At 38.2% G+C, this 24558-nt stretch overlaps 1 protein-coding gene across 15 annotated transcripts in view; it reads left to right on the forward strand.

Annotated features, from left to right (window-relative positions):
• vav2 (vav 2 guanine nucleotide exchange factor) overlaps positions 1-24558 on the forward strand; it is a 166636-nt gene that overhangs the window by 50378 nt on the left and 91700 nt on the right. For all 15 annotated transcript variants that reach the window (XR_003675304.1, XR_003675305.1, XR_003675307.1 and 12 more), the window contains 4 exons: positions 4814-4882; positions 5649-5749; positions 9688-9787; positions 15125-15220. Coding sequence is in view for 11 of the 15 variants with exons in the window: in XM_028463684.1 (XP_028319485.1) it covers positions 4814-4882; positions 5649-5749; positions 9688-9787; positions 15125-15220 (366 nt within the window). In the remaining 4 variants the exon portion in view is untranslated. The remainder of the gene's footprint in view (positions 1-4813; positions 4883-5648; positions 5750-9687; positions 9788-15124; positions 15221-24558) is intronic.

Consider the following 24558-nt stretch of genomic DNA (forward strand, 5'->3'; position numbering starts at 1 on the left):
AGGTTGGAGAGGGCGTTAAGAGAGAGGTCATTTAGGTTAGAGAGGGACCGGAGAGGGTCCCATTCCTCTCTCAAACACTCCCTCTATGTCTGCTTCTTCCCTTGTGTGTTTGCTCCTGTACTCCTTCTGGCTTTTGTCTTGCAGGTCCGTGGGATCCTCAGTGTGGAGTTACAGAGTCTCAACAACTCTGTCTCCACCCTTTCCTCTGCACACACCCAACACAGCATAACGTGGATGGCTGTTCATCATAGGAATGGGATCCACACAAGGTTCCTGCTGCTTAACAGAAGGTTTTCCTTGCCGCCATGATGAATTCATGTTGGGTGTGGGATACATATGTATGTGTATATACGTATATATGCATATGTGTGTATCCATAAAATGAAGAGTCCGTCCTTAAGACTGCTCTACTGTAAAGTGTCTTGAGATACTATTGGTTATGATTTGGCGCTATACAAATAAAAGATTGATTGATTGATTGATTGTATAGGCTCGCTGCTGATAGCAAAGAGAAGGGGGAGAGAGAATCTCCCTGTCTCACTCCTTTTCCTATGTCCCCTCGCCAGCTCGTGGCGCTAGGGCCTCATAAGAAAAATCCTTATGGGAACGATAGTGCCCTTGCACCACTTTGGTGCTCGGGCCGTAAAAAAGAAAGCAAGAAAAGAAAAAAAAAAAGACTAAATGGTTTCACAGTTAATTTCACAAAATAAACAGTTACTCAAGCCTATATTAAACATTTGATGTTAAGGAAGCATCATGCTTGGAGATTATATAATAATCAAAATATTAGATCAAATTGTTTTTTTTTTTTAAAGCTGCTGCGGTTGGTGTTCTACTGTTCTTGTATATTATCATATATGTGTGTTACTTTTGGATATATTATATTAATATTACTGATTTTTTCTTGACTGGGCCTTGTACAGGGTGTACCCCATCTAACATCCAATGAAAGCTGGAGATTGGCACCAGCAGACTCCTGCGACCCTGAAAAGCAAGCTGGTCAAAAAATTGATTAATGGATGGATGGTGTTTTTTTAATTTTTATTCTGTTATACTATCATTCTTGACTCTATTTATTCTCTGAGGGCTTAACGGGGAACTTGGGGTTGTTATTTCATTATGTTGTACATGATGACAAATAAAAATCTTAGAATTTTTAATAGAAATTGTATCTTTTTAAAATATAGTTAATTTTAAAAAGGAAGAAATGTTTTTAGTGCCTGTCTAAAAAATTTTCTTACATTAATATTGTAAAAACAATCATTGTTTTCAAGTAAACGCACGTTAAGTTTATCATTATTTTTTTCTTACAAAGACAAAAACTATATTTACATTTTTACATCATTAATAACAATGATAATAATAAATATATAATTCACGGAATCAGTATGGTTTGAAATACTAAACATGTTCGTAATTCAACATAACTTCCGGTTTGTTCTAAGCATCGTTACCAACACCATACCAACTGCTTCAAGCGACTTCTGCTCATCTACCTCGTCATCTACCTTTTGCTAATTATTATCGTTTGTCTATCAACCATCAACTGCCTCAACACTAGGGGCGGGTTCACTAAAGGTTTAGTGGTATTAAACTGACACAAAATAATACGACCGACAAGCAGGTGCTGTGTGTGTGTGAGACTGCCGTTCGGGATATCGTCAGCACCCGAACACTTTCAAAAGCGGCTGCTGCAAATGTTGACAGCACTAGAAGGAACTGTGTGTCATGATGATGTTATTCTTGTTTTTGGAGCAACACGAGAGCAGTATGACCACAGACTGCAGAAAGTGTTGGAGCTGCTCCAGGAAGAGGGTCCGACGCTCAATAATGAAAATTGCCAGTTTATGGTTAACGAGGGGATGTTCCTGGGCCACATAGTGACTGCTCAGGGCATTCAGGCCGATCCAGGTAAAATGAAGGCAATCACTGAGATGCCTATGCCCGAGAATGCTGCAGATGTAAAAAGGCTGGTGGGCACGGTTAACTACGTGGGAAAGTTCTCTCCACGTATAGCAGAGCTTACACAGCCACTGCGTGACCTGCTTAAGACGGACACTACATGGTTGTGGGGGAGCGCTCAGCAGAGAGCGTTCGACGAGCTGCGGAAGGAACTTAGCTCACCCACGATTTTGGCACAGTACGGCCTGAACGGGGACACAGTGGTTGTAGCAGGTGCTTCTTCCTTTGGGTTGGGAGGAGTTTTGTCACAGAAGCAGCCAAACGGGGAATTGCGGCCTGTCGTCTTTATCTCACGCAGCCTGACGGACACAGAATGCAGATACGCTCAGATTGAAAAGGAAGTGCTCGCGCCGACATGGGTGTGTGAGCGTTTCCAGTCTTGTCTGGTACGGTCTGGTACAGACTGATCACAAGCCACTTATTTCTCTGCTAGGGAGCAGGGCACTGGGTGACTTACTTTCACGTATACTGAGGTTCAGGTTACGACTGCTTCGTTTCAATTATGAGATTGAGCATGTGCCTGGAAAGAAGCTGATCACAGCGGATGCATTGTCCAGGTCACTGATCCAGGATGAGCCCATATCTGAAGAAATGCAGAGAGAGTAGGACATATGTGCATTCGTCGACCTTGTGATGGAGCATATACCTGTAGCTGTGTCGGAGAAAAGGGTGGCTCAGATCAGTGATGCACAGGATACAGATGATGTCTGCATGAGACTGAAGAACATGGTGCAAGCAGGCTGACCATTGAGCAGAAAATCCATTCCACTTAATCTTCAGTCATACTGGCAGTATCACCAGGACCTGCTAGTGGCAGATGGATTGCTTATGAGAGGTGACAGAAATGTTATACTTGTATCGATGCAAGAGAACATGCTTGACAGACTTCATGAAGGTCACCATGGCATAACTAAGTGTGTAGCCAGAGCACAGCAGTCTGTATGGTGGCCAGGTCTGACCAGACTAATTAAACAGAAGATGGGGAAATTTGAGATTTGTGCATGTGAGGCTGTCCAGGCACCTGAACCGCTGATGACGACACCGGTGCCGGACAGGCCATGGCAGCGTGTAGCGGCATACCTTTTTCAGTGGAACAATGCCATGTACCTTGTGGTGATTGACTATTTCTCACGCTATATAGAGGTAGCCAACCTCACCTCCACTAAAACTGCTCACATGACAGCTAAAATGAAGTCGATTTGGAGTTCCGGAGACTGTCATCACAGATAACGGTCCCCAGTTCTCAGCTGCAGAGTTTACAGACTTTGCTCGGGATTACGATTTCACTCACATCACCACCAGTCCGCGCTATCCTCAAAGTAATGGGGAGGCTGAGAGGGCAGTCAGAACAGTGAAATCTCTCCTAAGAAAAGGGGAGGATCCACACAAGGCCCTCATGGCTTATAGGGCAACTCCATTTCACATGGCTCATCCCCTGCTCAGCTGCTGATGGGACGAAACATCACAACGCCTCTTCCCGTCAGTCAGGACAGGCTGAGGCCAGGTTGGCCAAACCTCCAAGCTTTCCAACAGAAGGATCAAGATTTAAAGATAAAACAGGCCTTCTGGTTCAACAAAAGACACAAAGTGAAGGTCAAACAAGAGCTCAGACCAGGACAAAAAGTCTGGGTGAAGAACACAAAGGAAACAGGTACAGTGAGGGGTCCGACTCAAGCGCTGAGATCTTACCACGTGGACTGCCTTTAGGAACTCTGTGGAGGAACCAATCTCACATCAAGGTCATTCCAGAGACTCCCACAATGACTTCATCGGGTCGTAAGACCACCTAATAGACTGAACCTGAAGGTAGAAAGCTGTGGTTTGTTTTCCAGCGCAGAATAAACCCTGTACAGCTTCGGGGACACAGGCAGTCTACCCTGACCCCTAGATAACTTTTGAGAACCACTGAGAATTTTGGGAAATGGAGGATTTTAATGAAAACTACTACAAGGCGGTGTGCCCGAGTATGTAAGCTCTGAGGAGTGTAAGTGCAAAGTCCATTGTGTATGTTTGAGCTTTTAGGGGTTAGTGTTACTCTTCATGTTTCATTTTATTTTTTTCAATATTAAGAATATCAACTGGAACTCTTTCACTGCCGCCATTAGTAACATCCTAAGCATGGGCTGGACAGCCATAACCAGGATGGACTGACCTAAGATTATGAAAACTGTCTACAATTTATCCTCAAAAGCAAAGCTTCCTTAAAACCAGAATGGTCTCCCTCTCTTGTTTTGCACCTTGGTTCATTACTGCACTGTAGCAACTGACCGCTGAAGGACGCTAGCCTGAGTGCCATTACTGGACTCACTTTTCACAAAAGAAATGTACAATTACCTGCCACCACAAAGAGTACTGTATATCTATAGCTAAATCCACCTCCTGCTTAAGAGGAGTTTGCTGTAGTCAGGGAATTCTACTGCTCTATTCTCCCTACTCAACAATCTAACACAACTTCATAATTCTCTCTTCACTCACACATATTTAAAGATATTCTGTAACTCTCTAACTTCCTAACCCTAACCCTCTTCTCATGTCTATGAATTAAGAAACTGATGTCTGTGTTTTCATTATGATGATTAAATGCGATGGCCATAAAACAATTACTTAAGAAATAGCAAGCAGCTTTATTTTGTCCACCATTTCATGAATTTATAGCACATCCGTTGTTGTAGTCAATACGTTATCTAATTGTTGGTATCCATTTAATTATTTAATTGTATTGCCAATAATATTACAAATACAGCTCTGCTTTAAAGATCAGCCAGTTAATCTTGACAACTTTATTTGGCATTACTTTTTCAGCATTTGTTTTTTATTCATTTTTAATCCCTGTGTCTTATCTCCTTTCAAGAATTATATGATCCCATTGAAGCAGGTGCTAAGTGCACAAGACATGGAAGTTGTGTTTCTCAATCTTGAGGTGAGTGCCCTTTTATGTAGCATTTATGTTTCTTGGCTCAGTGTTCTCATCACAGTGGAAGATTAGCATTCAGCAATCCTGGAAACTTGGAAATTTTGCATATTTATCACACTTAGAGTATATGTTCTGGATTATCAAACCAATTTTGATATCTCACAAAAGGGGGAAAAATTCCAAAACCCATCTGACCCATATAATTGAAAATTCTTTAACCTTAGTTTTTACCATCCTTTAATAATTTTTCTAGTTTTATCCAGGTGTGATAATAAGCCTGGCAGACCCTGAGGATATCAGCAAACATACTGTAAATAGTTTCCAACACTGAACAGTTTCTCATGGCCTGGTGTTTCTTTTTTGTTGTCATTCTGTGCTTCCATCTTCAGTTCACTAAGCTGCATGATCTGCTATGTGGCACATCATTTTATTCTGCTACATTGTAAATGAAAAACAATTCAGTGGATTTATATATCTTATAAATATCAAGTAATGTCAATGTCACAGTTAGCTGTATTTTTAGTTCTACTATACACACAAGACAATAATAGAACTGAAAATCAACCCATGTTGTGTCAACAAACATCTGGTAAAACACTAAAAGGAAAAGCAAAAAGCTACTGACAATGTAAGGCACATTTTATTTATATTGGTAGATACGCAACATAGACAATATGATAACTATGCTGAATATGCAAATATATTGCAAACTGTATTCATGTTGACAGTTCTGGAAAAATGTTGTTAAATTGTTACCAAAATGTTCACACAGGATATCATAAGAGTCCATTTTGCCCTACTGCAAGCAATTGATCTCAGCATGGTAAGCGGAGGAAGTGGCCTGGGGAAGATTTTCCTGGATTTCAAGGAAAGGTAGGTATCTCTAATTGTTGAACTTGCAATTTAGATTGAATTATGTAGTTTAAAAAAATTAGTAGTGTAGATAGGCCAGTTATATACTTTTACAAAACTTCATAATCCATGTCGATGTAGCCTTTGCTGTGAGAATTAGCACACATTCATGCACCGCCCGCTCCCCTCCCGTTCGGGCCGCTTCAAACAGCTGTGGACGAGATCATTCATTTGTTGTTGTTTAATTATTACGGTCTGGAAAGATGTCATCAGGATCATTTAAGTTAGGTGAATTTAAATTAAGTTGATCAAAACTTAATCAATAAACCTGATCAGATTCAGTAAACCATTGATCGCTGAGTGGAATTTGCAATGGGGTGACATTAATTTTATTCTCATACATATTCATATGACATATAAATAACTAAAAATGAGCAGTCAGAATAATCCATGTCACTACAACTTATATCTACCTTTTAATTTACTTTATTTTTGACATTTTGTTTAATTATCGGTTTTTTATTTATTAGTATTTATTTAGTTTTCTCACAGGAGTTAAAAACGAATATTTTATGAAAAAAATAATTTCGGAAAAAAAAACGGAATTAATAAAAATGTGGAAAACAGAATTTGGAAAAAATAAAACTGATTTTATTGGGCCCTAATTATTGCAATATTATTGCAACACAAAAATAAATATTTTTTAATGTACTACTTTGTATGCACTCATTTCATTATACACTTGTATGTATTATATGTTGTTCGTAAAGATATATTTCATAAGTAATATAGTTGTCTCATTTTATTTGGCTTTCATAAATAATTATACACATTTACAGATATTGTACATGATATGAGTAATAACACGTGTTATAAAGGCTATTTTGCACAATAGGTGTGCCTTCAGATTTTTACTTGTCCTTTGGTGTACCTTGGGCACAAAAAGTTTGGGAACCACTGCTCTGTGCAACTCAAAAAAATGCAAACATGGAGAGGCAGCTAAGTGGGAGCGCTAAACGGAAACTAAAAAAGGAGAAGGCGATCAGAAACGCAGAAAATTTAAAGAAACATATACCGAACATAGGTCATTTTTTCACTCCAGAGTATTTTGCCAGATCAGCATTTCTTTGACAGAAATTGACAGGTTTTCAGATGTTTATGTTTTGCCTGATTATACTGATGCTGCTGTGTTTTATTTCATAGCATCATATGTGAGGGAGGGGCTTTGACAAGAGAATATAGTGGTGCATTTGTATTTCTATGAGCATTTGCACATCTGTACAACAAAATGCACTTGATGAGATGGAATTAGATATTGGTGTAGTGAGTAAATGTATGTATATTACTGGAATTTATTTATTCTTTTGCCATATTATAGTAATCCTGGGGTCATGATTATGGGGCCTTTGAAAATTGTTGCCCAGGATACAGCAAAGTGTTAATCTGGCCCTGAATATAAGTTGTTCAAGCAACGCTTAATTTCCAGCGCATTTAAAATCATTAAGCTTGCATTCACAATTAAGAGTAGGAAACTAAGATCACGGATACTGCCAAATCTAAAAAATGAAAGCTGATTTAAAACATTAGTCAACAAAGTTTTAATAAGTTCACCAAAAGTATATGTGAGCTTAAACCACTTTGTCCAATAAAATATGCATTGTCGCCATTTCATATAAGACACCAACAAGGCGATAACAAAACCAACAATTCATTGAAAATTTAAAAAGTAAAGCAAACGCATTATTTGCATTTGTCTTGGAGAAAATGCAACAGCAAAACAACTGAACAAGTCACGCAGCTACGCACCCCATGCTATTTACATCATAAATTGCAGTGGATCAGAATTTTTTTTAATTTGATTTTGCCATTTTATTTTGATACCATTGATTGACCACTAAAGAAATAAAATGGCAAAAACGTATTAAAAATACTAATGCACTCACCAACATGGATCTCCTCCACATCGCCTGCTTATTTCAAAATAAAATCTATCCTTCTTTCTTTTCTCAAGAAGACCTCCAATGGCTCTGTTGTACAGTTGATCTCTTTGCTTCAGGTCCATGAGTAAGTCCTTTTCTATGGACATGGTCCGCTCATGTTTCTGGAAAAGGTTTTATGACGCTTTGATGCTGAGAATGAGTGCTCAACAGAGGCAGTAGACACAGGGATGGTCACAACCAAACAGGCCAGTTGTTTCTTGTGGAGCTCCATTTCCCTGCATGCCTGTTCGCTGAGCTGCAGATCCGTTCGGGTGTCCAAAAACGTATTTAAAAGCACTGTTGCATGTAAGTGTCCTGCCGTGTTTTGATGTCTCATTGCTGCCTTGGTGAAACAACTTAAGTTGGCAAACCCAGTGTAGCTCGAAACACCAAATCGATCAGTTGCAAACAACCGGCCTTCCCAGCAGTATAATTTGCAGTGGTTCTCTGAAGCTGTTAGCCACGGGTAACGTTCATAGTTGCTTGTCTGAAAGTCCCTGTTGGGATAGGTTAGCTAGCATCGGGGTCGGACGACATCTTCTCACAAGGTCCAGTTTTTCTTGAAAGGTCCGTCTTGAAAAAATACACCCTACAGCCACCTCCCAGCTTCTCACGAATGCTTATCCAATCACAGGATGTGTAGATGTCAACTTCAGCATAAGACCTTCGCGCTGGCCTAGGTGTCGCAGACTTGAGAGCTTATTGGCTATTGCTGTGTCCGTTCACTTACAGTGCGCAGACGCAGGAGCCTGCTCTGTTGATTCTGAAGCCCTCAGGCAGATTTCATACAACCTGGCAACACAAGCTAGCTGAAATATAATTAGATAAAAACTCTACCATAATATATAACACTAGAAGCAACCAAGAGGATATAATATGAGATAAAGAGAACAGACCAGGGAGAATAATTTTATTAAAAAATATTTACGAAAGAAAAAAATTACTTTTCTGTGTATGTTTAGGTCAGCAGAGAAGGCCTTGCTGGCCTTGATGGCCACCACTGTTCATATCTGGATATGTTGTCTTCACATAATGAGGCAAGCAAGGCTTTGATGCAACCATATTATTATTATTATTATTATTATTATTATTATTCCATGAAGCAAAATACACTCTATTCTTAAGCCAATTTGAAGGCCATTTGGTTTGTTATTGTACGAGGTCTTCATTTTTGTAATTTATTAGGACATAAAGATATTTGAATCACTGTGTCTAAAACTTTGTCCACTAACTCGTCCCGCAAATTATGTCAGATTTTTGGTGATTCAAAACATTCAGAATACTCGGGACAGCTCTGCTATCTTCTGAAGTTTTTGTTAGGTTAACGGTTATCAATTAATTGGCAAAAATTAATTCAAATCTGATAACAAATACATTTGAATCTTGCAACCCAAATCTGTTTACTGGAACGGTGACATTATCACAAAAGAATGGCTGCTGGGTCCTCTGATGTGTCACCAGCCAATCATGTGCGTGCATAACACTGTAAAAAAATTGCATCCAAAATTTCACTGTAAAAAAAATCAGCAAAACACAAAGACTGCGAAAGGTGAACCGCAATACAGCAAGGGACTACTTTAATTATTAAAGAAGTGATAACGTCTATTAAGTTGCCATTCTGCAACGGCTATCACATCCACACATAAACAAAAAAATATAGCATGTTAAAAATGCCAAAGGGAATTAGCCGCCCTAGGTGGGACTGATATCCCAAATTTCGGGTCTGGGCTCGATGACAATTATTTCCATTTCTGAAACATTCACATTATTTTTATCACTATCTTTTATTCGTTAACTCCAGTATTTCCTCATCGAGAGACCAGTACACTTATGTTTATTTTGGGCACAAACTGGCCAGTTTTTGCATCTTGGAAGAATGAAACCTTTGAACAGCTTCCCCTGTACTTTGATGAAGGGATATTTATAAGATAATCTAGGTTAATTTGTTTAGAATAATGACTGCTTTTTCTTCTTTCTCAGGTTGTTGATATATGGCCAATACTGCAGCCATATCGAGAATGCTCAAAAGAAAATTGACGAGCTTATAGCCACACGAGAGGACGTCAAGGATAAAGTTGAGGTAATATACTCTCATCTAAACTGTTTTGATGCGCGTTTGTAAGTTAAAAATGTATTTCAAATCCCTAATGTACCAGAAAAATGTTCACTGAAACAAAAACTGTTTTTTTTTTTTTACATTCAATAAATGTAGAGGGGGCAGCATCTATTAGTGTAAACCATTTGTGTGTGCTACACAAAGATAGGAAATCTGTGTAATCCAGAAATAATTTACAAATTTAAAATATTTGTTTGTTTTCTGACTATACGAGCAATCCTTATTTCTGACCAAAAATATTCGATTTTAGAAGTGTAAGCTATTGTAAACAAAGGTTTTTGACATTACTAATGGATTTCTCTGAACCAGTTAAACATTTGCTAATTGTAAACATTAAAAGCAATTTCACTAAAACTAGATTTTTGTATTATGAAATATGGTGGATAACTGCTAACCTTCAGTGGTACAGTATTTAGATATTCTTACATGTTTGTGTTTATAGTATACATTTGGGTAATAATAATGAAGGCTTGGGTTTTATGTTGATTCAACACTGCATGAAAACTTAAAGATTATCGACCCTGTGAATGGTTCTCATTAGCTCTCAATGTCTGGCCTCCCTGACTGAGTGAATGGCTGTAATTGATGAGCATTTCAATGTCTAGCCTGCCTGACTGAAACTAACCAACCATTGGATGAAACCACAGACAGTTCAGAAGTAAAATCACCTGTAATTGGACACAAAGTCCCTCACTCATTGGTCACGTTGGGACGTATGGTTATTTGCCCCTCCCATTTTTAATTACAATGATAATAAAAATAATAATTATAATATTAACTCATTCAGTCCCAGCCATTTTCTACCCCCTTAGTGCCAAAAAAAACACAGACCGGGCTTTTGATGGCAACATTATTATTTTTTTGCGATCTGGGTCAGTGTTGAATGTATTTCTTACTGTATTTTGGCGTTCCTCCAACTTTCTCTCCCGTCAGTCTGTACACACGCAACTTCCTCTTCCTCCCCGACGTACAGTGTCACTGCTTGCCTCGTTTTTTATGGTTTTATCTCACAATTGCCACATTATCCATGAATTCCACACTTGCTCTGGTCGGAGTGCGCTGCTGTGCGCTGCTGGGAACACATTTTCTGTCTCGTAAACTCCTTTCCTCTCTTCCTCTTAGCTCTGCTGAGCATGGATGATCTCTCATCTAAAGGTGCACTGCTACCTCCTACATGTCACTTATTATTTTGCTATCTGGCTCACAGGCTGGGGGTATTTAGTCCCTGGAGACGCCAAAATGTGTGATATTAAAATTAATATTAATTAAAATTAACCCAATAAAGGTGGGAACCACTGATGTAATGTCACGTACAATGTAGCCGTACAGTAAAATGGTTCAATGAATTGTACCTATCCTGTTGAGGAATAATATATGATAATAATAATAATCTGTATCCATGGGTAGTCTGAAATTGACCAAAGTGTAATTTGTGGCAATGCATGGAGGCTCCTGACTGCTGGTCCATTTATATTCTAGTTTCCAAATTCAATTTTGTTATTCATGTACCCCCTTTGACAACCTACCATAGACATATTTTAACTGTAATTGATGTTTGTGTTGGTTTGGTACTCAGACAGAAAGGAACTAGGTGTGAATAAAGTCTCTAAGTAGGGACCAGGTGCAGGGGGATTAGAGGGGTGGGTATTTTAATTTCCATGTGGTCTGACAGAAGGTTCTTCCAGTATGTGATGTGTATGGACTTTTTGGATTTCCAGTTCATGAGGATAGTTTTCTTGGTGATAGCTAGGGCTGTGAGGAGTATTTTCCTGTGTTTTGTGTTTTTATTTATGTTTGATATGTCACCTAGCAAACAGAGGGAGGGGGTGAGGGCCTGTGGCAGACCAATACGGTGGAGAGTGATTGCGTGACTTTTTTCCTAAACTGATTAACGCGTGTGCATCTCCAAGTGGCGTGCATGCAAGTGTCTGGAGTGTTTTGTGTGCCATTTGGACAATTTTTCAATGCAAAACCCATTTTAAACATTTTTGACCTGTGTAGTGACATCTATGGAGTTATATATTGAATTAGGTGTAAATTGATGTTTTGATTATTGAATAAATGTTTGTACAGATTTGTGTCCAGAAGGCAGCATCGGAAGTGATTGAAATGTCTGATTGCTATTGTACGGATGGAATGGATGTTGTTTGGTCTGAGTGGGTTATTAGTTTGTATATTTTAGAGAGCAGCTTATTTTTTGTGGGGATATTTAATAACTCTGAGGATTTAGATGTGAGATCTGGGTTTATGGTTGGATTTCTTAGCTTTGATTGGATGCATGATTGGAGTTGCAGATATTTCAAGAACTGATCACTCCCGATGCTGAACCTTTGGACAAGGTCCGAGAATGGAACAGGTGGCTTGTTGTGACAGATGTGCTCTAGGTGAGTGATGCCTTTTTCTGGGGAAATTGATGGGTTTCTTATTAATGAGGAAGTCTGAGATATTGAGCGCTGCCATCAAAACCAGAGCACCGAATAATGATAATGTATCCTGTAATAATCACAGTATTCAAGTTTTGCATTTTAACCATTCTCCCTAAGGGGTAGCAGTGGGCTGCCACTGGTCAGCATTTAGGGTTAAGGGTTGCTCAACATCCCGCGGTGATGGCCCAGGTGAGATTCGAACTTGTGACCCACCAATTACAAGCCCACTTCCTTAACCACAAGGCCACCTGCACTGCACTGTCCCAAAAAAATCAAACATGGTGTAGATATTTTGTATCACAGCACAGTTAGAGGAGAGCACAGCGCATCATGCACTTCAATAAGGAAATAGTAAACGGACTTTGCTCCTTTAAAGCGAGGGTAGGCGATGTTCTCCAGATACACTTTTTAAGTTTTTTGTTGAAATTTTGTAAATGTCCTGATATGAATTAAGATCTTATGTGCTCTGTAAAAGGAAAGAAGAAAATCTGTCAACTGTAGCAGCTGTAAACCTGTAATTACTTCGACCAATGGAAAAAAACGAGCCGTTTTTTTTAACCAATCACGTCTCCCCGTCTCCCTGCTCATTCTCAGCACCTCGCGTGCACGAGCCCACACTCAAAGCGCGTCACCCGTGACGGACTTTAAACATAGTTTTTAGTCACGTTTTATAACACATAATGAGAAATTTTAGTTTACTTAATACTGAATGAGACATGAGACGACAAAGTTCCTACACAATACAAAACGATGATCTTAGATGCGCAGCAGCAGCCCTGCTCGTGCACTTGAGGGGGATGAAGGCGGAGCCAATCTTAAAGCTACATTAAAAATCATGCTAGCTTTCAAAAATCCCCTACCCTACCTTTTATAGTTGCACAATACACAAGGTACCCCGCGGTGCCAAATTGTAATGGTTCCTACTATACCAGAAATTCTCGATGACGGTACTACCGTGGATAACGGTACTACCGGTGCTACTTTCCGCTTCATAGCGGCTGCCTCTACTCTCCTCCCGGCTTCTCACTGCACAGTCTAAGCTCACTGCACCCTATTTACTTGAAAACACACTAACATGGCAACCTGACTCCACAGCTACTGAATGATTGGCTGTTTGCCTGTTACTGGTGACGTGCGGAGATATGATAGGCTGTTTCCGCACGCTGGGTCCGCCCGTCTGTTTGCTGATTAGCTGTTCGTGTTTCTGCAGGCAGAACGAGCACCATGAATACAGCTCCACTTCGACAGAAACTTGCTTTAAAACAACAACAAGCTAAAGCTTTGTCTTGCCTGGACGCGTGCACTGCTTACAGTCACAAACACAATCGTCGTCAGTGGCATCACTCATTTTGCTCAAAAAACCAAACTCCCAAAGTCCCATTTGGAACTATTGCTATGGCTTTAAACGAGGCAGAGACGATAAAGCAATAGAAGATCCACTGTGCAGGTGCTGCCACCAAGCTATAGGAGCCAATATATATATATATATATATATATATATATATATATTTACAGAGATATTTACAATGTTCAAACAATATTTACAAATTATATACATATAAAGGAGGGATCACATCCAATCTCATAAAACACCAGTGATGTCACCCAGAAAATGCATACAAATATAGTTTTTTCAGGGAATCAGTTCCTGTTTATTGTATTTTATCCTCTATTGTTTATTATGTTAGAGAAGAAGCATTATTGTCAAATATTTTTTTTTAATTTTTTTTAAAGACAGTGGATTTGTTATCCTAAGTTGATTATTAATATTAGCTAAACATAAATTGATGTGCAAAGGAAACTGAATGATTATTTTTTTAATTTCAACCATATAAATTCTAACTTCATTTATTAGTTTTTTATTGCTTATATGCTTTTGTTCATGTACTTTTATCATGCACCAAACAACACTATAAGTAATTAATAAGTCTAACTTGTACAAATACATTACAGTTCATAAAAATAATAATTAAAAAAAAGCTTCAGTATCGCGATAATACATAGAACCATGATACTTTGTTTGGTATAGTATCGTGGTTACTCATTTTGGTATCGTGACAACTCTACTACCTTTAAAGAAGGTGTTTTACACTTGCCTGTGCCAGCCCTGACTGCGAGGCATCAATGCGAGACAATAGAATCCGTGAACATCTCTCCAACCCAAAGCAACTGAGGCACACAGCAGCACACCAGCACATTGGCACTGCTCACTTGGGTGCAATAGACCATCGTGGTCCGGGTGCGGTTGTTGTCCTTGGGAGATGGTTGACAGACCTCTTGGTGAGAAACACTGCTTCCTTTCCACCTCTTAAGTCAGGCAGGATTATCTGACTTCACCCACGCAGAAAACAGACTATTCAGACTCCTCACCTCTAGAAAAGACTCTGCAGCTTCAGAGCCAAAACAAGGTTCCAGCGCAGCTTCTTTCCAGAAGTTACAAGACTGATGAACGACAATCCAAAGCTCTAATGCTACTACACGTCCATATATCCTCCTCATTGTCCTATGTGTTTCTTTTGATTTTTTATTATACTTGTCAACTTTTCCTTTTATTATCTATGTTTATAGTATGCTCCTGGCCCTGAGGCACACATTTTGCTTTCACATATTCAAACATGGAAATGACAATAAAATTCTTGAGTCCTCATACTGAACCATGGCCCTGAATAATGACAGAATTTGATCTAGCTGAATGAGGTGGATGCAATTCTGAGCACCTATCTTCCTGGGAGAACACAGCATCTGTCCAATCCTTGAATAATTACACAACTCGGTCTCTAGGTGCACCATGCAGGCTGGGCTGCTCAAAACAGGGACCAATATGCTTATATCAAAAGGTTAACAAATGCCCTTTTTTCTTCTTCTTTATTTATAGGAATGTACTATGAAAGTCCAGGAGGGAAAGTTCAAGCTTCAGGATCTTCTGGTTGTTCCTATGCAGCGGGTGCTTAAGTATCATTTACTACTAAAGGTAAGGTGTGGGTCCCTCCTTCTAACAAAGCTAAACACACACATTTTACTGGTCTAAAAGGACTGTATAATAACTTTTATTTGTCAGTTAATGGTAGTTTGCTCTTTGTCATGCAAAAATGATCCAAAAATAAGTTGGGACATTTTTTGTGTGGTGTTCACACAATCTTTCTGCGTGGGTATGTGGGTTTTGTATTTGCTCCTCTATGGGTGTTGTGTGATTAGGATTAGAAAACTTGAAAACTGTGATTATATTTGTATAACGTTTTTCTTCCGCAATAAACTTGTAACCTGTTAAGGGTGTAATATTTTGTTTTACTGGGTAATGCTGAGCTTTCACAGTCAATCAGCACATTTTGGTCTCAAGCCCTGAAGCTTTGCTTTCCCTTATTATGCAAAGTACTCCAGTCTGTAGAGCAGGGGTCACCAACATGGTACCCGCGGGCACCAGGTCGCCCCCATAGACCATGTGAGGTGCCCTTTGGAGCTCTAGTCTAGTCTAGTGTTAAATACTGCTAATACATTTTTAGTATCAAATTAACCATCTTTAAATGTTTATTTTCACTGAAATATTGTGACAAACCTTTTTAAGTGTTGCAGATCTGGTGTATGGTCTGGTCTATGTTATATATAATAAAATATATCAATGGCTTAGATGTATATAGCGCTTTTTTCAAGAAGACTCAAAGCGTGTACAGAAACCATCATTTATTCACACCAGTCACTCACATCAGTGGTGGTAAGCTACAATGTAGCCACAGCAGCCCTGGGGCTGCCATTTCGTGCCTACGGCCCTCTGACCACCACCAACATTCATGCCCAATGACACAATGACAATGACTTGGTTAGAGCAGGATTTGGACCCACTCCACCACTGAGACAAGGTCACCCACAATAGATAAATATATATAAGATATATTTTAAAAAACGCAAGGTGGATTAAGTTATTGCTCTCTCTTTATTAAAATGCAAAAATTCTCAATCAACAAGCGCAATAAAATTTCTTAAACCTGCAACTGTTTGCGGTGCCTATTTTTGCGCTTAAATTTAGCACATCCCAAAGGCAGCTGGTATATCTCACTGCTTTCAGCACAAAGATGCGGTGGCAGTGAATGGCACATTGGAATGGAAAGGCAAAGAAAAAAACCCAAATGTTTAATGCTTGAGTTAACGTTTTTGGTATCAAAATAAATTATCTGAAATAATTGATATAAAACTATAGTCTATGTCAGTGGTGTCCAATGCGTCGATCATGATCTACTGGTCAATCGCGGAGGCATTTTGTGTGGCTTAATAAATGAATGAGAACTGAAAATTAAACCTAACAAAAAATGAAACTTAACAATTCAGCTTCTTACCTCAATTTTAGGGGGCAGTAGTGCACTAATTTATTTATTTACAACCTATAATAATACTAATTCTAATGATAGTTAGTAGAAAACCCTCCTCCAGCCCAAAGACGCTCACAGACGGTCACAGCCACAGCGGTCCGACCGGGCGGGCACATCTATCAGCAGCATCTTCAGACAACATCAGTGTGTGGAAGCCATGGAAGTTCTACTAAAGAACAAAGTGAGCTACACATACTGAAACGCTCTGTGTGCTACTGAGTGGCACTGCTAAATGTGCTTTTTATTGTGGTTTCATTGCCCGCAGACTAACATGCTCTTTAACCCCGTAATAAGCCATGTAGTCCGTTACCATCACTCAGTTTCCTCCTGGTTATGTTTCCTTTGCTTCATTTGACTTTCCATGACTTTTTCTGACTTTATATGAATATCACCCTCTCTGAGAACTTACAAGATTTGAATTAACGTTCTGATTCAGTGCAAAGATTTGATTCTTTAACCTGGGTCTTTATGAAGTCAGCAGCTGTGTTTGGAGCTTTTGTGGATTGATGTAATGTGTATATTATTTCAAGAGAGTTCAGCTGCAAAACTTCCACGCTCAGCTCCTACTCCCTGAGCTCCTGCGCGCTGTGCTCCGGAAGTGACATCAGGAAACGAAGAAAAAAATACAAAATAAAACCAATAGCATAGCCATGTTGGCAAGGCACTTCCGGAAGGTTTCTCTGCATTTTAATGCCTTTGTTAACCGGATTCCTCAGCAGTGTTACATTGAAAAAACAAAGTATAATGCACCTCATCAACAACATATAAATTGATCAGCATTTCTGTGAATGATTTCGATTGTTTTGATTTCCTCTGGAGGACACAATCGTTTATTTGTACTGCAGTCCTATCACAACCTCTTTGTTTTAACCTTAAAACTGGGATAAATGTAGGATAAATTCAATGTTTAAAGATTCACAGCATTGTTAATACCTTAAAATTTTAAGTACAACACATGAAGGTAAAATATTTCATTAAGTCTGTTATGGGGTTTGGGTTATATATATATATATATATATATATATATATAAAACAATAATAATAGTAATTCTTACACTCCAGAGCTAATTGTTTCATGAAACAATATCACGTTCAAGACGTAGTTTTACGTTAGACAGACAATTTGTGTGAATGTTTTACGTATTCTATTATTTTTTTTAAAAATTGCAATTTTAAGGTTTTACTAGGATGGTGTCTCATGTGCTCATAATTTATGCACATCTGCATTAACATTACACTAGAAATAATTAACCATTTGCAGAATCACATGGCTTGATAATCACTGTATATTGTCTTTAAGTAAAAGCACAGTTTATAGCACAGATCGAGTGAAAGTAGACCTCAAGGAATATAATTATTGCTATATATATATCACAAATCTAATATTAACGACATCAGTAAAATATACAAAATTTTACATTTTGTTAGTGTTGTGAATAGGCATATGTTATTAGCCTATTAACTATACAATGCCAGATACAAATACATTTACATTAGAACCACTAAAACTTACCTTGGCGAGCACTAACAGTAAATGTTACAAAAATCCTTCTACAATTTTGTTCCAAAGAAGTATAACTAGTATTGTTTAAGTTCTAAGCAAGTAATATGGATCATAATTTGCTAACTAAAGACACAAATAAGTTATGTAAGATCAACACAAACTATTAAACAAATACAATGGGCTGTAAACATGATGAAACTTAAGGAAGACATCTGTTTTGTGTCTTTATTTAATTGAATTTCAATTCAACTGTATTAATAAAAAGCCAACTAAAAGAAAAAGTCACATCATAGTGCTCATAAAATATAAAAGTAAGAAAAACAACAACAATTCTTCTACATAAACAAGCATCAGCTACAGTGGAGAAAAAAATGTATGTACAAGTATGTATTAAGGTGCTCTCCAAGAATGACATGAAACACATACATACTGGAAAAGGAAAGACATAAATATATAATACTAAAAAACTACTCAGCAAACTATATACATTACCATACACACAATATAAAAATATAAATGGACCAGTTATGAGATAAATAAATATGGCTCAGTGTATTGTGCTTTGATTTGGATTATTGCACATTATTTTTTGTTCAGGGTTCTCATGGCCCAGGGATACAAACTGTTTGCCATTCTGAAGGTGGAGCTTTGATTGATCTGTATCTCCTTATGAGTATAGCAGGGTGGGAGGGGTCAGAGAGGATGGCTTTGATGGTGGCCCAGGAGAGCTCCTCCTGGATCTGAACACCCAGGAACCTGAAGGACGATATTTTCTCCACCAGGTCACCATTGATGATGAGAGGAGCGTAGTCTAATGGGTTCCTCCTGAAGGTGATAGTGTTGTGTGTTTCTTAAGGATATGTGTAGGGACATTCTTTCAGAATAATAAGAGGCTACAGTGAGGATATTTGACTATTTTAGACCATACTTTAGGTGAAAGAGTGGGGGGAACTGGTGCAGCTGCAGCTGTTGAAGCAGGTTGGGAAAGAGAAGGAGTGGCTGGGATAGGTTCAGTAGAGGTAGGTAGGCATTGGGCATGGCTGCACATCTTGAGGTGTACTTCTGTGACCCACATCATATCATCATATCTAAAACAAATAGAAGCAAAATAAGGTGATTACTACAGACACAGAACAGAACAAGGACAAAAATAACTTGTTTAACTAATAGGAGCATTTTCTTTTAACTCACTCAGTGCCATTGACGAGATAACTCGTCATTTGCGTTTTTTCACAGTGATTACTAGAAAACACCCTTGCGGAGATCCCTCATCAATATCTAAGCTGTGGGGTGCTGTAGTGACCAACTGTGCCCTGAAGATGGCAGCAGTACACCTTTAGATGTGAGATTAGCCACTGATGCTACCCAGCAAAGGAGGAAGAAGCAGGAACGAGTGAGATTATGGTGCTACAGAGTGATATTGTGACGTATCCAGCAGGTCACAGCTCCACATACTAACACAGAACATGTGTGGACCTGAGTGGATTATTATTATTGATAATGTTGCAATGGTGCGATAAAACCATCAACTAACCGGGCCAAACGGGTCATCGCTGGGTGTCGGGAGGAGGGAGGGGGGAGAGGGGGGTACAAAATACCCCCAGCCTGTGAGCCAGATAGCAAAATAATAGGTGACACGTAGGAGGTAGCAGCGCACCTTTGGATGAGAGATAATCCGTGCTCAGCAGAGCTAAGAGGGAGAGGAGGAAAGGCGTTTACGAGACAGAAAATGGCGCTACGTACGAGAGTTGACGTTCCCAGCAGCGCACACTTGACCAGAGCATGTGTGGAACACATGGATAGTGTAGCGATGGTGAGATTAAACGATATTAAAAAAACGGGGCAAGCAGTGACACTCTGTATGTCCGGAAGGAAGAGGAAGTTGCGTGTGGTGTGTACAGACTGACGGGAGAGAAACTTGGAGGAACGTCAAAATACAGTAAGAAATCCTTTCAACTCTGACCCAGATAGATAAATAATAATAATTTTGCCATCAAAAGCCCGGTCTCAGTGTTTTTTTTTTTGTTTTATATAAGGAAACAATGTTCAGATGTTAGAGTTGTCACTAAAGCAAAAAAATTGGCTTTAAAATCACTGACAGGGTTTTTTTTTTTTTTTTAGAAAAAAGGCTGTTTTCTCAGCTTTTTGCTCTGAAACTGAAGATTTGTGTAAAACTTGCTCTATTCAACAGCTGATTACAAAAGAATGAAACGAACCAGTAACAATCTTTTTTTTTTTATATATAAAAGTAGAGGCTTCAGTTTTTCAGAATCTGGTGTCAGATTTTAGGGTTAGGGTTGCATTTACATAATAGGCTGTCTGCGTGCATGTTAATTTTACCTTTAAATGCTATTGTATTTTTTTTTACATGTGCATCAAAGTGCTTCTCCAACTTCTAAAGCTTAAGTGACTTCAGTTTAGGACAAATGGAGCACTGATAATGCTCGCACCACGTTGTGCAGCAGCTCACCTCAGGTTTCAAGTTGCTGACAAAAATTGAAACATGCATCTGAAAAATAAAAATGTTTAAAATAGTAAGCATCTGTGAGTTCAATAGGTTAATTTGGAAAAAGTTGCTTTAATTCTATAATAACACATAAAGAGAAAAAACATAAGATTTGGTCAGAGAATAATTTTTATCTAACAATCAACACAAAACCTTCAAATCTACATTTAAATCGCATGAAGTTTTAATTTACATTATGACAAACCTCTAAACCGCTAAATAAGACCAACCATGCCATCCTTTTTAAATGGACACACTAATACAACAATAAACTACAGATTTCTATATTTCCTGGTAAACTGTGAAACCATTATTATAAATACGCACTTGATTACGACTGTTCTTACAATTTAATGGTATTAAAATTAACCCTTGCGACTAAATTCATCGTCATAATAAAAAATAGAAAGCGTTTCCATTTCATCTATTTGAAAAAAACTAAGCCATGTTAGCTTGGCCTTATAAATTTAAAAAATGCTTTGTGCTAGTGTAATTATTGTATTTTAAGTTGACAGATCATCTGGAGAAACTAATAGATAGATAGATAGATACAGTAGATAGATAGTTTTATTATCTACTGTCATGGCTGCTCACATTAGATAAAGTGCAGTAAAAAAGACAAAAGAAGGCAACACTCAGAAAACCCCCAAAAAGCACCCGAAAAATAGTGCAATGAAGATAAATAAGCAATAAAATAACAGAAGCTATATATAAAATGAAATATAATTAAAAAAATATAAATGTAAAAAATAATATAAAAGGTGTAAAGGATACAGATTATATACATATTTACAGGCGAGAGCAAGGAGATACAGTATATTTAGTACAATGCCCCAGACTGTTTTATTGTACAGTCGTACAGCGGTGGGGATCAATGACCTAAGGCCACAACAGCCACAGTGTAGGACTGAGTAATAGTCAGTCTGAACACTGCCAGTGTCAAGGATTAATAATTTTATTGATCTATTCACGCAATAAAACTCTTAACCTGCCATGTTCTCAGAAATGCAGTGGATCTGACAATAGAAGAAGAGTAGCTTCTTCTTGTTCTTTGGTTGTTAACGGCATTTGGCACCCAAAATGTTGCATTACTGCCACCTTTAGGGGAAGAGCTGCTGTGCAGCAGCCCATATAAGGAGGGTTAGCTTCCGGAACTGAGCGTGGAGGAGCTGAGCGTAGAGGAGCTGCAACTGGACCCCTCTCGATCAACTGGCTGAAAACAAATCCAACACACCCATGGCTCAAATGCTCACAAAATCAAATATTTTAAAAGAAAAGATTCAGTGTAAAAAAATTTATGTCAGAAATGGAAGCAAAAACAACTACTTGGAGTCGAAGGACATTGTGTTGAACCGTGACAACATCAACTCCTGCCATCTCCTGCCAAAGCGTAATGATAACAGAGCTGTAAAAATCACCTTCACGAATATGAAATTTAAAGGACAACTACTGAAGCAAGGAAATAAACTGAAGGGAACGAAGGTGTACATCAATGAAAACCTGACGAAACAAAATGCAAGCATTGCATGGAAGGTATGCCAAATAAAAAAAGGAGGATAAATTCTCAGGACGTGTACAAGAAACTGCAGGATTTATATCACACCACTGGGAGAAGAGAACAGAAAACCAATCCTCATCAAAACGATAGAAGACTTGGGAAAATACGAAGGATCCACCTAAACAACAACATTACTGATGGTAAACACGGACATGGATCCAGATCTATATAAACACTGGAAACAAGACTCAGACTGTGCTTACTTTACGGACAATGAATTCAGTGTGGAAACCAAGAGTAAAAAAGGTCCGTCACTTATTCATTTCATTTGTCGTAGTATGTATGCAAATTTTGAAAACATTAAGGATTACATTACAACCTTGTACAAGTTTGAAATAATAGCACTGTCAGAAACGTGGTTAAATGAAGAGAAAGGTATGAATTTTACGATAAAAGGATATAAATTTGTCTGTTAAAACAGATGATATAAGCAAGGTGGTGGGGTGGCATTATACATAAAAGATAACAATGAAGTGGAGATACTAGAGTCGATGAGTACAACTGTGGAAGGAGTAATGGAATGTGTAACAGTAAAAATAACAAGACAAAAGGGAGAGAACATATAGAACATAACAGCTGAAATAACACCACCGCTAACATATATCAGCAATCTCTCATTCAAAATTGGTATTTTCCCAGACCAAATGAAAATCGCAAAAATCAGACTGTTCCACAAGAGTGGAGACAAACGAGATTTCACCAACTATCGACCTATTTCAATATTACCGCAATTATCGAAAATTCTCGAAAAACTGTTCATGACAAGGCTGGACAAATTCATAGAAGAGAATAATATATTACACGAAGGCCAATATGGGTTCAGAAAGGGACGTTCAACAGCAATGGCTATAACTGATACCACGGAAAATATAAGAGATGCATTAGAAAATAATTTATTTGTATTCGGCATTTTTTTTTGGACCTTAAAAAAGCATTTGACACAATAAACCATGATATTCTGGAAGAAAAACTTCAAAACTACGGCATTAGGCACAACGCCCTAAACTGGGTTAAAAGTTATATGAGAAATAGGAGACGATATGTGGACTTTGAACAAAACATATCAATATGCCAAACCATACAATGTGGTGTGCCACAGGGTTCGATTTTAGGGCCAAAACTGTTCATTCTATGTATAAACGACATTTTCAAAGTCTCAAATTGCCTTAAACTAACGCTGTTTGCGGACGACACAACCATCCTACGCTCAGGTAAAGACATTAAAACTCTAATAGAAACGACGAATGAGGAACTATCAAAAATTCAAACATGGCTCAATGTAAATAAACTAGCCCTAAACGTCAGCAAAACAAAATTCATCAGCTTTGGAAATAAAAAAATAACAGAAAATATTAGACTGAAACTAGACATGGATATAATTGAACAAGTAAAAGAATATAGAGCACTAGGAGTGTGGATAGATGAGAAACTGACTTGGAAAAATCACATACAAGTAGTTAAAAACAAAGTTGCTAAAAGCACCTACATCCTATGGAAATTACAACAAATACTACATACCAAATCACTGAAGACAATCTATTCTTCCCTTGTTGGGTCACATTCAAATTACTGCTCAGAAATCTGGGGAAACACCTACAAAACGTATCTTGAACCTTTATTTAAACTACAAAAAAAAGCAATCAGGATTTTATATAAGGCACGACACAACGCACACACAAATGAACTATTTGAAAAGGCCAAATACCTAAAACTGCAAGAAATAATACACTACAACACACAAATTCTCGCATATAGGGCATCACTAAAAACACTCCCATATCAAATACAAAAACGTTTCACATACAAACACACTGCTTATGAACTAAGACATAATAATGTGTTTATACAAGAAAGGGTTAAATCTAACATTGGAAAATACAGCACTGTCAACAGAGCTATTACCAGCTGGAATAGCCTTGATGCAGAGACAAAACAAGCTGCAAACTTGGCTAGATATAAAGAAAAAACTCGGAAGACATTTTTGCAAGAATACGAGATCAACACATCAATGAGAAAGAAGATGAACTTTTCTTTTGAACTGGAGGAACACAAACAACGTTCGCAAACAATGAAATCTACGGGGAAGAAGGACGACACGAACAACGATAGAGAGGAAGAATTAAAAAAAAAAAGAAGACAACACTGACTACAGATGAGAATAAATCCTACACAAAAAAGGACAAAAAAAAGAAAAAAAATGAAATTGTGTTCAGAACCAAAGAATGTTTGACCAGAGAGATGAGCTCTGATGTAAATTTTCTGTGTTCAAAATAGGGGACGGGACTCGGATAAGCAACTTGCTTCTCTCGTCTCCTTTTTCGGCATGTACAAAAAAAAACAGAGAAAAAGAAAACTGTGAATGCAACCATGTCGGAAATAA

This window comes from Gouania willdenowi, chromosome 12 (assembly GCF_900634775.1).
Source record: "Gouania willdenowi chromosome 12, fGouWil2.1, whole genome shotgun sequence".
NCBI lineage: Eukaryota > Metazoa > Chordata > Actinopteri > Blenniiformes > Gobiesocidae > Gouania > Gouania willdenowi.